The sequence below is a fragment of the Grampus griseus genome, assembly GCF_964374135.1.
Source record: "Grampus griseus genome assembly, chromosome: 14".
NCBI classification, from domain to species: Eukaryota; Metazoa; Chordata; class Mammalia; order Artiodactyla; family Delphinidae; genus Grampus; species Grampus griseus.
In genome coordinates this window covers 3,086,279-3,102,444 of record NC_139008.1, presented here as the reverse complement: position 1 = coordinate 3,102,444, position 16,166 = coordinate 3,086,279, and the positions used below count along the sequence as shown (strand labels likewise).

General features: G+C 60.5%; 1 protein-coding gene across 1 annotated transcript in view; it reads right to left on the bottom strand.

Annotated features, from left to right (window-relative positions):
* SDK1 (sidekick cell adhesion molecule 1) overlaps window positions 1-16,166 on the bottom strand; it is a gene marked incomplete at both ends in the record, with an annotated part of 814,918 nt that overhangs the window by 58,731 nt on the left and 740,021 nt on the right. Inside the window, 3 exons of the mRNA XM_082671251.1 lie at window positions 1,052-1,187; window positions 8,710-8,780; window positions 11,234-11,337. Of these exons, the coding sequence (XP_082527377.1) occupies window positions 1,052-1,187; window positions 8,710-8,780; window positions 11,234-11,337 (311 nt within the window). The remainder of the gene's footprint in view (window positions 1-1,051; window positions 1,188-8,709; window positions 8,781-11,233; window positions 11,338-16,166) is intronic.

Genomic DNA, 16,166 nt, shown 5'->3' with positions numbered 1-16,166 from the left:
TGTGCTCACCCCTCAGGTTAAACGGGTCAAGCTCGCATCTGGCGCGAGGTAGCGGAAGCAGCACAGGGGGAGATGGAGGTCGGCGTCTCCCGGGCAACGCCTCGTCGGGCTACCTGCGCTCAGGTAGAGCCCCGGGCTGAAGGGGACGAGCAGACCCCACCGCACCCTCTCATTCCACGGATATGATTTTGTGACACAGCCCAGGGAGACGCTCGCTGCGGTCTGGACATCAGCAAAGGACACCCAGGGTGACGCTGAGACTGGGGCCCACGACTGAGCCAGTCCTCCTGGCGGGGCCGGGGCTGAGCTGCAGCCCCGAGGCCCCAGAAGGTGGGCTGGGGAGGGAGCACGGGAGCTGCCCATAGCACGCGTGAGCCTCGCCGAGACGTGGGGCCCGAGCAGGCCCGGGCTCCCTGGCCGGCCCGCCCCGACGCCGGCGCGCAGGGGTTAAGGCTCAAGTATGTCCTCTGACAGTGTGTGGGACGCCAGGAAGAGAGGAGCGGGGAGCGCGGCGCCTGCCCAGCGGCTCCAGAGCTTCCTCAACGGCTGCTGGAAGGACTGCCAGAGTCCGCGGAGGGGTCTGGCGGGGTGCAGGCGAGCAGACACATGAGCCGGGACAGAAGCCGGGGCTCCCTGCAGCCACCCCGGCGCACCCCAAACCTGCTCCACTCGGGGCGGCCCCGCGCGGCACACGCCCTGCACTGGCCGGCTGACCCCTGGCCCACCCGAGCCCCTGCCGCCCTGCTTGCCTACCCGCACCGAGCTGTGCTGGGCCCTGCGTACCCCGCTTCCCGTCACATCCTCGGTGACACCCTTTTACCCCGACAGTCACCGCAGATGGGTCCTCCTCCGGGCAGCCTCCCCGGTCCCCCAGCGGCCGGGGGCCTCTGCTCACGGCACCTCGCCACGCCCTGGGCCGTGCGCACCGGCAGTGGGAGGGGGCAGAGCCGCACCTCCTCCAGCCCCCGAGGCCCAGGCCTGGGGGCGGATGCACCGTGGTCACAGGAACCTCCCTGCTGCCGGGCCCGTGCAGGGGGAGGAGAGGGCTCACCTGTGAGCTCGGCCCGCAGAGCGGAGGGGGTCTTGAGCGTCTTGGACTCAGTGGCCGAGGCCGCCTCGTACTCTAGCTCCCGGTAGTAGATCCTGTAACCCTGCAGGAGGCCGTTCAGGCTCTCGTCCCTCGGGGGCTGCAAAGACACCACAGTCAGGGGACCTGGATTCACGTGTGGCCGCCTGGCTAGGCGGGATTCGTCAGTCCACACGGAGGGCCCTCAGCTGTTTGCGAGGAAACAGGCAGGTGTCACACCGATGACGGAACTCGGGGACAGAGCCTGCTCTGCGGCTGTCTCCCTGCAGCCTGGGGCTCCTGGGGCCGGAGTGCGGCACGGGCGTCTCATCCACGTCCAGCCCAAACCCCCGAGCCCCAGGGCTGAGGCCGGAGACCACGGCCCAGGTCACAGACGGGCGAGGACGCTGCCCGTAGCGGGCCAACCCAGGACCTGAAGGGAACCGGGGATGTGGCCTGGCTCTGCATCGTCCGCCGCTGGCCTCACCCCGTCCCCTCAGTCCCTGTCCCTTCTGTCCACCCAGGCTGTGGCCGTCTCACTGGGACCCTCACCGACCCCTCCGCCTGCCCGGTCACCCCCACTCTGCCCGACCCAGGCGCAGGCTGGAAGCCACACTTCCCTCTTCCGCGTCAGCGCGTGACGGCGGGGCTCGTCTGACTCCTAAGAACCCGGTGGAAGCCAGGTGACGGGTAGCTCGGTGATGAGGCTTAGCTCGAGGGAGAATGTGAGCCCCGTGAGTGTAAGCCCAGGACCCGTGCAAACCCACACTGGGTGCAGCGCCTGGTCAGGCAGGGCCCAGCCGGCTGTCCCTTTCCCTGTGGCTGACAGATGTGTCAGGAGAAGAAAGGTCGTCTCGTTCCACACGGAATCCCAGTGAGGCCGCAGCACCGACCCCGGTCTGAGGGGCTTCGGGGTCCAGTTTCCCCTCTGGGATCCTCAGCGAGTACAGGATCAAACCTCCCAAACTGTGAGCAGACAGACGGGCCGAGAGCACGCCCGTGATCCTGGCTGGAGGGGTCACGAGGCCCTGCCCGGGGACAGGGACGCTCCCTGGACTCCTGTGACTCTGCAAGGCCACCGCCTAAGTGATGCCACTGCGCCTTGGTACACAGCGTCCTGGTGCCTGAATGGAGGCCACAGCTTTGGCAGGAAAGCCCCTCTGTTGTTGGCTGAACTGTGTCCCCCCAAGAGATATGCTGACATCTTAACCCCGGGTACCTGTGGACGTGAGACCTTGTCTGGAAACAGGGTCTCTGCAGATGTAATCAAGTTAGGAAGCGGTCACACGGTGGTAGGGAGGCCCTGAGGAAGTGACCGGCTTCTTGGAGGCAACTCCGTTTTATTTGTCTAAGTCTTTAACGCACTTGCCTTTTAACCCAGCAGTTACAGGTACACGTCTGGAAACCGATGCTACACAAACATTTGCAGGTGTGCAGTCCTGAGTCCCACAAATACAAGCGCGGGACTAACCCCCACGCCCACCCCCCCCAAAAAAAAACCCAACGCCTAAACCAATCCTCTCTGGGTCTTTCCAATGACACGAAGACGACAGGACGGCCTTCCAGCTTGAAGGGCACCGACAGCAAAATTGCTTGCAAACGCAATCGCAGACTTTGGACTTGTGAACGCCATCGGGTGTTATAATAGCTAATTCGCACAGGCACCTAAATGTTCAACGTGATGGATCCATGAAGACAAAGCACATTCTAAGAGGCAATATACAATCTAGCAATTATCTGACAAATACTGAGACTATAAAGAGACCCAAAGATTCTTATAAGATGAGGACATTTGGACACAGGGAGGCCGTCATGTGGAGGCACAGGCAGAAGGTGGAGGGACGCGTCTAGAAGCCAAGGAGCACCAAGGACTGCCGTGGCCACCAGAAGCTGGGGAGAGCAGGGAAGGTGCCTCCCTGTGTCTTCAGAGTTAACCGACACCTTGATCTTGGACTCTGGCCTTCAGAACTGTGGGAGCGTAGATCCCTGTTGTGCTAAGGCGCCCAGTTTGCGGTGACCTGTCACGGCAGCCCCAGGACACCCGCCTGCTTTGCTGTCCAAACTCTCACCCTTCAATCCTGGTCCCTGAACCCAGGCGCCACGAGGACCTGGATGTTCGGATGAGTCTGTTTCTCTGTGACTTCTTGCTACTCAGTCCCAAACCCAGGAACCAAGCGGATGTGGACAGTGCAGGCTCCTCTGCTCCCCAAACTCTCCAGCAGGACAGCGCAGACAGCAAGGGTAGTTCCCGAGACACAGGGGGCCCTGCACACGCTCGCGTACGTGCCAGAGTCACCACGTTGTCACCAGCGAGAGCTGCCGCATGCTCCCTCGAGCCCGGGCGCTGCACTGCGGCTCTGCTGCAGCCCTGATCCTCATGGTGCCTCCCGGGTCCTCGGTGACGCCCTCGCCTCATGACAAGCACCTCGGCAGGTCATTTTCCCCATCAGACACAGACATGCGTGCCTGGGAAACTTGAGTGGACTCGCCACGCGTGTCCATCTTGTTGGAGGAGCCCAGCAAATCCAATCAAACGACAGTCCTCTTGGCTGAGGGGCGACAGACCCCAGCGTGAGCTCAGGGGCAGAGAGCCACCAGGAGGGCCGCGGCAGAGCCGCCAATGGCCCCGAGCACATCTCCTTGAGGAGCCTGTCCAGGCTCCGCCCACCTGACTTTCAGGGAGTGGGAAGCTTGGGAGGAATGGGAAGGACTGGATTCAACTCACCCAAAATATCAAACAGGCAGGATGCTGGGAGTTTGCGAAAATAACAACGTCCTCCCTGGGGACCAAACGTGGCTCTGGAACCAGCGGCCAACACCCGGTCCCCAGCCTGCGTCCACACCTGGGGGGGGGGCGGTGCGGGGGACGGGGGAAGGGACGGAGGCTGCCAATCCCAGGCTCAAACCCTTCCAGCCGAGGAGGAGAAGATGCGGCAGGGGTGTGAGGAGAGGCCGAGCCCCAGGTCCCAGGCACACCTGCTGCAGCTGCGGGCAGGTCCACATCTGGCCACACCAGAAACCGCGCCCCCCGTGATGCCCTCCCAGCAGGAGCCGTACCAGCCCGGGGAGGAGGGGCAGGTGGTCGCACAGCCTGGAGGGCGGCCTCTCTGAAGGCCTCACTAGTGAGGCTCTCGTGACCCATGGCGACGCACGAGGCCTGCCTGCCTTCGCGGGATCCTGAACAGGGCGTAACCACACTTTCTATTCCTCGAGCTTGGAATAAACCATCTGTCATTGGTGAGAGGCCTCTGCGACTCTGGGTGTCCTGGGAGGTCCCGGTAGGGCAGCTCCACGTGACCCAGAGAGAGTTCCAGAAGCAGTGGGACCAGTTCAAGTCCTGGCTCTGCGATGGCCTTGCAGGGCAGGCTCAGGCTGGTGCCCAACCTCTGGGGCTCAACCCTGTACCTGCTACATGTGGAAGCCGGCCTAGGTGGTCTCTAGGGGGTTTCTGAACAGAAGTCTCCCTTCGCACGTGCAGACCTTTCTCCCAGCCCTTGGCCCTGACGACGCGGTTCCTGTGGTGTCTGACTTAGCACGTGCCCGTGGAGGCCGGGCCTTGTCTGTGTCGTGTTCGCGTCTATCTTCCCACAGCTGCTCTGCCAGGCCTGGGACACAGCCAGTGCTTAGTCAGTGCTGGTGGAGGTGTGCTGGGTTTGCTCAAGTGAAGGCGACACCACCTCTGGCTGGATTCATCCTGGATCAGCCATCTGCACGGGCAGACACTTGAAGGGACCGGGGTCCCCTCTAAAAACACCTTCACTCTGCCTTTTGCATGTCAGAAATTCTACCAGCAGGCTTTCTGGGGGTCCAGGGCAGTTCTTCAGTTTTCGAAGCCCCCGTTAAAATGCAGATGAGCTGGTCAGCGTGCCCTGGCCTTGACGGCCCACTCCAGCGGGTGGAGTGGGAAGGGAAGGGAACCGAGAGCTGGGGACGGCCGGGAGGATGAGGGCGGGCATCTTGTAGGCGGCAGCGTTGAGCGGAGGGAAGGGCCCGGGTGGGGAGGGGGCAGGACTCCCACCACGAGCCTCAGTCCTGGCCAAGCACTCAGGGATGGGCTGGAGCCGGTGCAGCGGGCTTTCCCAGACCGGGCAGGTCTGGGGTGGGGAGGGTCCACATGGAGTCTGAGGCCTCACAGTGAGAATGAGACAGAGCTGGAACTCAGCTGCTGTCGTCCTGAGGCCTGAGACCATGACTTCCCATGACTTCTGTTTCCTGGAGCACAGAACAGGGATGCCCTCTGACACCTGTGGGATTAAGTCCCGATGGTGCAGCGGAGCACAGAAGGCCCTAGAGAACCCGGCTCCGTCGTGCCTTCCCTTGAAACGTAGCACCAAAGCCCAGCAGCCTTTGCTCTGGCTGTGCGTGATGCTTGTATAGTCGTCTCCCCGCCTTTTACTGGGGGGGTGAGGCAGGAGACAGATGGGCCCCAGGCTGAGCAGCTGGAGTGTGTCCCCTGTGGGGGGACAAGGGCAGAGAGAAGCTGAGCCCTGCCCAGATAAAAGATAAAGAGACCACGTATTTCTCATTCTTGAGGTCAAGGAGACCTGCCCCGACTACACATGTGCAGAAAGGCCCCTCGGAGGTCAAAAGGGACGGGGTGCCACCCCACAGTAGGTGATGTCAACCCTCCCAGAGGCCTCTTCACTAGAATCCATCTTGGCTAAGAGATGTGCGCGCACACGTGGGAGGACTCCGAGATAAACCAAACACGGACCCAGAACCAGGCAAAGCAAGATGACTGGCTGAAGGAAACCCGGAAGAAATGCCCCATATAAGTGACTCAAACTACCACGAGGGCGCAACTCTCTCTCTGAGTCCACCCGTGTGAGTCTATTCACACGTATCCTTTTTCCTCCTAATAAACACTTCACTTGTTTCACAACTTTCCATCTCTTTGTGGGATTCATTTCTATAAAGCCGATGGGCCAGGGCCTTGTCCCCGGCCACTGGTCTAGTGGCTATAGGATTCAGGACTCTCACTGTTGCAACCTGACTTCAATCTCTGGCCGGGGAACGGAAATGCTGCTTCAGGCCGCCGCAGGCCGAGGCCCCCTGAGATCAGGAGGACCGCTCATCCTGTCACCTCCCACCTCCCTCTGGCCCGAGTCAGCTGTTCCCCTCCACTGGCTTCGCACTAAGGCGTGTAGAGCTCAATGCACTAAATGGAATGTGTCCTGCTCACCTCGAGGCGCTCAGCCCTCCAAGCCGGAGCTGGTCCTCTGCAGACAACAGAGCACGTGGTGAGGAAAGCAACAAAGGCCGAGAGCTGTCCTGAGGAGGCCCCGCCGCCCTGCCCCCTCTGCCCAGGCAGCTGCAGCACTCCTCTTAGGAAGGCGTCCCATACAGCGCTGAGTCCCCCCTCCCCCGAGTCCATCGTGCATGATGGGATCTGTCCCTTAGGACGTTTTCTTTGATCCACTGCAGCCACACGAGGGGAAACGCCTTTGGGTGACAGACTGTGTGACCCGCTGGAGGTTTCAGAAGAGCCAGCTTAAACGTTGGGATCAATGCAGAGACGTGAATGCCCAGTATGAGCTGCACTCAGTGTGGACACAAAGCCACCACTGTCTAGAACCTACACTCAAATCCTTAGATTCCAAACAGCACTGGACCCGTGAAAGGCACAGTTTGATCATCCTACTAAGAGGAATGAAATCTGACAGACAAGCCCATTCAAATGGGTCAACGGCCTTGAAATTACAGGCAGTGTTTGCATTTTTAAACAAATTACAAAAACAAAAAAGTTTACAGGTGAAACATTTCATCTGGAATGCAAATCTATATTTAACCGTAGTTCCTTTGTTCTGCTCACTCTGATTTAGTGAATTACTCGTGATTTTAATTATACTTCAATTGCCCAGCAGTTGACGGGCAGTTATTTCCACAGTGCATCATACTGACCACCTCCTGTGCAGGCTTCCTGGCATTAGTTTGTTCTGCTGGGGTCTGAAGGGGGACAGCTGACACACACACACGCGCCGAGCGCCTTTGGTGCGGCTCTCGCCACTCCACAGAGTGTTCTAACCGCAACTGAGGGCTTGCGGCCCAGTGGCCAGAGGCGGGATGGCCGGGCTGACAGCCAGCACCTCGTCCACAGCCACGTGTTCGGAGGCAATGAGGTGACATAGCCCCGAGCCGCCGCCTTCGCAGAAAAGCCCACCTAGTCCCTGGACAGACAGGCCCCACGCCTACAGACAAAGCACAGACCTGGCCGGGTCAAGCACAGCCCGAGGGACCTGCCTGCTCTGGGTGGATCACGGTAGTGGAGGGCGGGAAACACAAGTGCCTGGGACCCTGATGGAAGTCAGGGCTGTGGAGGTCTAACGGGCCTTGGACCGGAGACCTTGCGGTGACGTCAGAGGTCACCTTTGACCTCCTGTTTTTATGCAGGAGGAAGCTGGAGCCCGAGAGGCCTCTGGGGATCACAGTCACGCAATGACACACTGGGGCCTGAGCCCAGGCCCTGGTCCTCTCCCGGGGCTCCCTGGTCCTCTCCTGGGGCTCCCTGGTCCTCTCCTGGGGCTCCCTGCCCCTTTCTGCCCCGCCCTTTCCTCCTGTGGCGGTGCAGTGCCCCCGGCCAGGATAAGCCCTCCCCACTCTCCAAGGCCACGTCCAGACCATCATTTGTGCCTGGTTCCCGCTGGTTCTGGGTGTGATTCCGCCATTATCTGGACGATTACCATCCACCCGGAGGGAGCCTCTCGTGCCCACACAGACCACTCCCTGGACCCCCAGCCCACAGAGGCCACTCCTAGGCAGACCTCAGCTCCCCGTGGCTCTGAACCCAGACCACAGCGCCTGCCCTCTGTCTGCCCTCGCCACGGCCTGCTGGCTGTAGGCACTGCCCCCGCCCAGGACGGCAGCCCCCATTCTGGACTCAGGATCTTCCCTTGTTGGCCAGATGCTGTGCCCACGCTCATCACTGCCCTTGGCCCCTGCCCATGGGTCTGCGCGCCTGCCCAGCCCAGCTCCAGCCCTGCTCCTGAATTAGCCCCCCATGCCCTGGCTGGATACATCGCCCTCCGCTGGGCTCGCCCTCGGGCAGGGCAGCCTTCCTTGGCGGTTCTGCCCCTCATTATTTCTGCCCTCAAGGCACCTCACTGTTAGCAGAAATGATCCAGAAGTGGAAGTAAGGCAGAGAGGGCAGCAGGTCCTTTCCATGCCGTATTAGAGCACTGCTAACAGCTCACCAAGGGCTATTTGATTATTTAGGAGAAGGTTCCTTGGTTTGACTAAAGACCTGGAACTAACAAAGATTCATGTCATCCTGTTGATGTTTTGTCTGGTTGGAAATAATTCCTGTACTATCGATAACCCAGTAGGACGCGAACCAGTCTTGCCACAGAAGCCTTGCTCCATCTGCGTCCTTCTCCAAAGCTCAGTCCGTCTGCGCTCTGGGCTCCCCCCTTGCCATCCTGCTGGTCCCCTCAGTGCGCTGGGCACGAGTCCATTACGCCTGCCACGACAGTCCTGCATTTCCAGACTTGGAAGTTACACTCACCATTTCCCCGCACAGTGTGCAAGCCCGACTGGCGTGTCCCCTTTGTCCCACTCCACCCCGATCCGGGACCCGGCAGGTGCTGGCTGACCACGCGGTCGCATGAACGGTTTTACCAAACACCGTGGGATGCTGGGGCGCTTACCTGCCACTGGATCAGAACAGACGAGGTGGTGTGCGGCGTCACAGAGACAGAGCTCGGAGGCTCTCCTGGAACTGCAACACCAGAAAGAAGGCAAGGATTGGCGGCTCTGCCTGTGCCCCGCGGCTGCTTGGGCCAAAGCTCTCTCCCGCCCCGGTCAGGAGGCAGGGCCGGGCCCAGCCCCCGAGAGCCGGGGAAAGCTGGCCAGCCAGCATCCAGCCCCCCTCTTCCCTGGGGATGCCCTGCCCCCACCCGCCAGCCTGTGTCCAGGAGACAAGGAACCTAATCCTGGTCGGGCGATCACAGCTCACGTCCCTGACCTTCCCCCTCAGGCGGACCCCAAGACAGACACGCGAGTCTGGGTCTCTCCACGGGGAGCTGCTCACACCAGAGGAGGTGCCCGTGGAGCCCCTGCGCTTCCCAGATCTCCCCGGGGGCCTCCCCTCCCCCAGAGGGGGAGCATCAGTGTTTTGAGGTACTCAGGTCAGAGCGACTCCCGAACAGGACGAGTGATCAAGCCAGGCAACGGTGCCCTTGGCTTTAAACACGGACGTGACTGTCAGGGACAGAGGCTGGCTTCTGGGGGCCGGAGGGACGCCTGCCCTGGTCTGGGTCTCGGTGGTGGCTCTGCTCTACTCCCTGGGGGACAAGGTCGGTTTGACCCCTGCCCACAGCCCCGCCCTGCTCTCTGGAGTGCCTGCCATGCCCAGCAGGCCTTCCTGACATCCCTTCCCCACCTCTGCTCCCGCTGGGCCCGTGCGGCCCTGTCTCAGCAGTCGGATTGGCCTCCTTACGGCTGCCCCACTGGGACATCCTGACACCCGACACACAGTTAAGGTTCAGAAGTGGGCTTTGAGCAGAATGACTGAGGAGTTCTCCCCGCCCCGCCCCGCCCCAGGGTGTATCTGGCACACTGTCCCGACGCGGCCCCGGGTCTCTGCTCTGTGAGTCTCCCCTGCACCTGTCAGGCCTCCCCGTCCCTCCCAGGGATAGCTCTCCACCCTGCGCCCTCCGACCTCCTGCTGTTCTATCTTAAGACCCTGGTCCAGCTTTCCTGATCACAAAGGATTACTATTACGGGGTGGTCTCAGTACCCTAAACACTGTTATAAGGAAACGTTTATTAGCAAGCCATCCACAGGCTCCCAGGTCCCTCCCCCAGCACAAGGCTGCCCACCCCTGGAGTCAGCCTCTGCCTAGAGCTGGACTTGGAGACGATGCAACGACAACACAAGGCTGTTCCAGGGCAGAGAGATCACAGATCGCCAAAAAGGAAGATGACACGATAAACGCATCCAAAGGAGTGATCTGAATATGAAAGGGGTGAGAGAGGCCCTCTTCTGACTGAGCCCCTGAGGGGCAGAGGGAGGCTGGGGGAGGCGTCCTGCTTCCACAGTCCTTCTCAGAGACTCCCCCCCAAACCAGCGTGCTGCATTTTCTTTCTTCTAACAATCAGTGCTTAGCTGAAGTGGAACCTTGGTTGTGTTAAACGTGGGATTAAAGTGGGAGCCACAAAAGACAACCTCAGTTTCTCCAGGGCCAGGTCACGCCCCTCCTCCCCGGGAGCTCAGCTGGGACTGCAGCCTCCCATGAGCTCGGCGGCATGTCCCCGGTCAGGACCACCAGGGGGCCCTGGTGGCTTCTGCTCTGTTGCAAATAGTCTCTGCGTGCCCCTGAAGAGCTACAAGGGTCCCCGGAACCCCTTAGCTGGTCCTTCAGGTCACTGGCAGCCTGGTGTTGGAGAAGCCGCCCTCCCAGGTTACAGAAAGAGCAGAGCTGAAGGTGGGGGGGTCCTGGGGCGAGCAGGCGGACGTGGGCTGGTTTGAGCCTCGCTCCCCTGCTGCGTTAACTGGGGGAGAGCGTGCTCGGGGCAGGTCTGGGGATTATCGTAAAGCACCGCTGGGCGGGCTAAGGGTTGGGGTCTGCAGTCCGGGATCAGAGCCCAGCACTGCTACGCAGCAGCGTTCCCTTCCTACCCAAGCACCTGTCTGTCCGCTGGGCGGACTTGAGGACACCGTCTCCCAGCTCCCTCCGAGCCTGCTTTGATCATCGATTGCCAAACAAACTCACAACGGATCTCCGGGCCCAATTCCTCTGAGCAGGACAGGGCGGGTGAAAAGTCACCTGGAGCTGTTAGGGGGTCTCACTTCCATCACTCAACTGGGCTTTTGTCAAGTGACAAAACTGGGTGGCTCGTGAATGAGAAAAATGGGGAAAACCTCTTAAAACACAGCTACCCCACGACATCTATCTTTAATGACCCTATAAATTATTCAGTCTCAGGGATGCTAAGGGATGGTCAGGGTTTGGAAGCCAATCAAAGAAACTTCCTCCATTTGGAAGCCCTTGAAGTCTTGATTTACGGCCCTGGGCTGTACAGGAGCGCCCAGCTTCTGCTGCTAGTTGAGCTCCACTGCCCACGGCCACTCCCTCCACTCCCCTTCCTGGCTCAAGACGAGAGTGGGTCTCTCTAGGAGCTGGGGTTCCGGGGCGCAAAGGCGGCAGCGGGAAGTGGGCCCCTTGCTCACCGTCCTGCAGCGTGGTTACCGCCTCTGTCTCCGCACTGAAGTCACTGTCCCCAATGTCATTGGTGGCCTTCAGGCGCAGCTTGTAGGAGGTGAAGGGCCTCAGCCTGAAACACGGAAGGGACCCGTGACCGCAGAGACCGCCGCCTGTCCGCGGGCCCGGGCGGCGGCGAGGAGCGGGCATTCTGGGGCTGCGGCTGAATCCCCGGGCGCGCGGGACTGTCTGGAGCAGCTCCCAGCACCCAGCCCTGGCTCACTGGCCGGTCTAGGGCGACAGGAGATTCCCGGGGCGGGGGGAGCCCAGAACTTCCCAGCAGGGGGAACGGAGCGCTCGCCTAGGGCTCCTGGGGAGGGACTACCACTTCCTGCAGTCAGAGACACCTGTGCGCAGCAAATCTCTGCTCTCCGAGCAGCTCCGGAGGACTTCTCAGCAGGAGCTGATCTCACACGGCGCAGGCACGGGGCCTCGGAGCACGGAGAGCAGGCACTCCCCTCCTCCCGCAGCCCAGCGCTCCTTCGCGGAGCTCCGTGCCAGCCCAGCCGGGGCCTGGCTCCAGGGGCTGCCCCTGCCCCGCCCCCTCCCGCCGACTGAGCGAGACTCCAGCAGCACAGCCCCGTCTAAGCCGCAGGGCGGCTCTGCAGGGTAGAGCCGTCAGGATTCCTGCTTCACGGCGAGCGGACAGAGGCCCCCACCCTCCGCCGGAGGACTGGTCAGTGGCTGGGGGCGGAGGCTGGAAGAGGGGTCTCGCCCTGAAGTAACACTGCCTCCCACCTTAAGTAAGGCCAAGACAATGTTGGCTGTCCATGTGAAAAGATGTCCCCTCGGCCCACGGATGAGACTTCCGGGACATGAACGCTCTCCTTGGTGCCACCACTGCAGGCTTCCTCCCTCCCTTCCATCCTTCCTCCCTCCCTCCCATCCTTCCTCCCTCCCTTCCATCCTTCCTCCTTCCCTTCCATCCTTCCTCCCTCCCTTCCATCCTTCCTCCCTCCCTCCCATCCTTCCTCCCTCCCTTCCATCCTTCCTCCTTCCCTTCCATCCTTCCTCCCTCCCTTCCATCCTTCCTCCCTCCCTCCCATCCTTCCTCCCTCCCTTCCATCCTTCCTCCCTCCCTCCCATCCTTCCTCCCTCCCTTCCATCCTTCCTCCTTCCCTTCCATCCTTCCTCCCTCCCTCCCATCCTTCCTCCCTCCCTCCCATCCTTCCTCCTTCCCTTCCATCTTTCCTCCCTCCCTTCCATCCTTCCTCCCTCCCTTCCATCCTTCCTCCCTCCCTTCCATCCTTCCTCCCTCCCTTCCATCCTTCCTCCCTCCCTTCCATCCTTCCTCCCTCCCTTCCATCCTTCCTCCCTCCCTTCCATCCTTCCTCCCTCCCTTCCATCCTTCCTCCCTCCCTTCCATCCTTCCTCTCTCCCTTCCATCCTTCCTCTCTCCCTTCCATCCTTCCTCCCTCCCTTCCATCCTTCCTCCCTACCATCCATCCATCCATCCATCCCCCCCACGCCCAGACGGTCCGTGTGCCCAGCGCAGAGCCACACTGATGACTGAGGCTTCAGACAAACTCCGCCGTGTGGACGACACACAGACCTTCACCCAGGTCCCCGGCGACGCTCCCCTAGCTCAGCCCCGCTCGGCACCCGGCTGGCTGGCCGGCCGCTGTCACCACCCTTCAGGGTTTATTTCCAGAGGAGCAGATGAGGGCCCTGCATCCTCCCTTCAGCGGCTGTGTCTCAGGCAGCGGCCCCGCTGTCCTCTCCGTTTCCCGGACCCGAAGATCCGAAGTGATTCTAGACGCTCCCTCCCCGTCCCTCGAGTCCAAACCATCCCCAAGTTTCCTCAACTTGGTCTAAGCACAGCCCTCCCTGCCTCTGACCAACCCTTCCCGTGGTTTTCAAACTGAGGAACCCCTGAGACCCCGAGGGACCCTCCGGGCGTCCAGGGCCTCCGTTCCCCCTGCACCAACCAACAGCAGCTCCACTTCCACCCGGTCTGTAACTGGTTCTGGGTGACACTCTGTTTAGAGAAGGGATTCTGCGTTTTGAAACACTGACAACCATTTTTGGAAAGCATGATCAGAGAAGTTTTCTCTACCTCTGTTTTCAAATCGCCTCCTGCGTAAGACGGACGGCAGTGGCTCTCTGTGAGCCGACACCTCGAGGGATGCTGTTGCTTCCCAGCCCCCCAGAGCCGACTGCACCCTGCTGCTCGCTAGTCCATCGGCGCCCCGATTCCACAGCCAGGAGCAGCGGTGACGGGCAGCCCTGCCTCGGGCTGGCTTTAGTGGAGACGCTTCCAAAGTCCCACCTGAAGGACGATCTGGTTTTTGGGTGACATCTTTATTCAGTTAAAATAGACAAGTAAGTTCCCATCTGTTCCCAGCTTCCTAGGAGGGATTTCATGAATGGCGGAGGTAACCATGTCTTTCCTCCCCCGGCCTCCGTCTCCCCCCGTCTCCCCATCTGGGCTGATAGCAGCGCCCACACCGTGAGGCTGTTGCTGGGATGAGTTCGGGGAGACGGGCGGCGGGGAGTCTGGCCCACAGCCGGCGCTCAGAACTGAGAAGTGGCCGTAGCGTTCTCGTCCTGCAGGTGTCAGCTTCACCAGCTCCAGGCGATGCCTGTCCCTGCCCACCGTCCCCTACACCCCGTTCACTTCCTCGTCTCCTCCATCGCAATTTGTAATTAACTGTTTCCTTGATGACTGTCTGTCTTATTTACAAGACGCAGGACTCCTTGGGGACAGGGACCGAGGTCCCATTTATTGCCTTGTCCCGAGCACCAATGGCAGCGCCTGGCACCCAGGAGGTGCTCAGTGAGTACCCACACAAGGGATGAATGGCTGGGGTGACATTATCTGTCTCTGAAGTTTCTTGGGAGGGTGGAATAAGAGGACACGTCCGGCACATGGTAGGTGCCCCGGAAATGACCCTTGTCTTCACGTGTAGCGCTTTTATCAGCTAGTGCACTGCCATTTAGAACACGGTAGTCACGTGATTTATTGCATTATATTCAGTACCTCACTGCTCTCCAATGATTTCAGAATCTGAGGCCAGAGGTCTAGCTCTTTGAAGACCACCCTTTCTTTCCTGACCTCCGGGGTCTCCAGGAGTCGGGGGCACAGCAGGGGAGCAGTAAAGGATGTCTGATGACGGGATGACATCTGAAGACAGGCCTGTGACAGATGGGCTGGGACGAGGAGACTGGGAAGCAGAGCTCCCGGCATCAGACCTGCGCCGTGCGAGCTCTCCCCCTTCACAGGACCGATGACTGTCCCTGGGAGTCGCAGGGGACAGGAGGGCGTCTGAGCTGCAGGACTTAGCCTCTCAGTAGGAAGCCCTGCCAGGAGCCTGAAAACAGGCAGAGAGACTGGGAGGCCGTGAAGGGAGCGGCCATCGCCCTGGAGACGTGACCACGGTTACCGTGTCCGCCTCCTGGTCTCCGTCCTCCGCAGGTTCCTCATCTCTGCGGAGCTGCTCCTTTGGATTACTGGTCTACCTCCTCCCCTGAGCACACCCTCATCGCCCCATCCATCCCAGCCCCTCGCTCCCTCCGGGCACAGCAGGACTTCACGACTACTTGATAAATGAATAAGGAACAAGCCCTCCGATTCCCGCCAGTTCTGCCCCCTGTTCACTCTTCCAGGCCTCCCTGAGCCCCTACTTTGGAGTCGGCCCAGCAGGAATTTAAATTCTGGCCCCGCCACTCCTAACTGGGGCCCGCCGTTTAATTTCTCTGAGTCTCACTCAGTTCATCTATGAAAACAGAGGTAATGATACCCACGCTTCCAGGGGAAGTTACATGACACAACCCACCTCATGAGGTCTGGCAATCGGTCACACAGTAGGCGCTTCCTAAATGTTACTTTCCCTCTCCCGCCTTCCCAAAGGCGCCGGAGAGGGCAGGCTCGGAGGAACAGCAGGGCCCGCGGTTACTGGACACACAGCCAGCACCGGAGCCCACGCCATCACTGCTCTGTCCTAAAGGGACGTCCAGGACGTCCACGTGGCTCTGTGCTCGGAGCTCCTCTCTTCAGCTACCCTGCATTTCTGTGGGACGCAGCCATCAACCAGAAACCGGTGATGCTGCAGTAGGTCCCTCAGACCCAGCCCCTCCCAGTGCCCTGGACCCACATCCACCAGCGTAGGTACAGGCACGAGATGTGGGTCGTTCAATGTTTTGTTTTAAACTTTTGTTTAAATGTTTTATGTTGTTTTGGCCACTAGCAGACTTCGTGCAACTGGAAAAAGTAAAATGTAAAAAGAATGTTTAAAAAAAAAAGGAGAAAATGTAGCTGCCAGCACCATGAGGCGGGAAGGGGGATGACGCGGTGGCAGCGCACAAGACGTCGCCTTCCCGGGATCCCGCCCGCGACATGTTTTCTACTGATAGGGGAGGAACCACGTGTCCTGGTTATGCCCATTAGGAAACTGACAACAGTCTGTCCCGCACCAAATTAAACTGTCTGTCCTGAAGCACGGACCTCTCCTTTCCAACGCAAGGTCCCGAGCACACCATTGGTCTGTTGGAGGCTCCACGACAGGAGAGGCAGTTGGATTTTATCGCTCTTCTTTCTTTCACACGGTTACACGAGGAGGTGGGGTTATTTACGGCCGGGCGCCCAGCGCACCGGACTGTGCTGTACCAAGTAAGCTGGGCATCCCTGCCGCGCTCGCCCGACCCCCAAGCCCCGGGCTGCACAGGAGAATCCTGGCCCGCGGGGTGTGTCCGCAGCAGAGTGCCTTCCTCTGCAGGGGGAGCTGTGCCTTGCGGGTCCCACGGCTGTCGTAAGGCTGGCAGGCTCCGCGGGGACAGGCTTTGACTATTCTGGGGGCCTTGTTACTTGGCCGTCCGTTCACTGCTGACAGTCACCGAGGCAAATCTTCGGCCCGCAGCTGAGAGGAACCACGGGATGGTTCCTCCAGCCCCGTGTTTCACTCC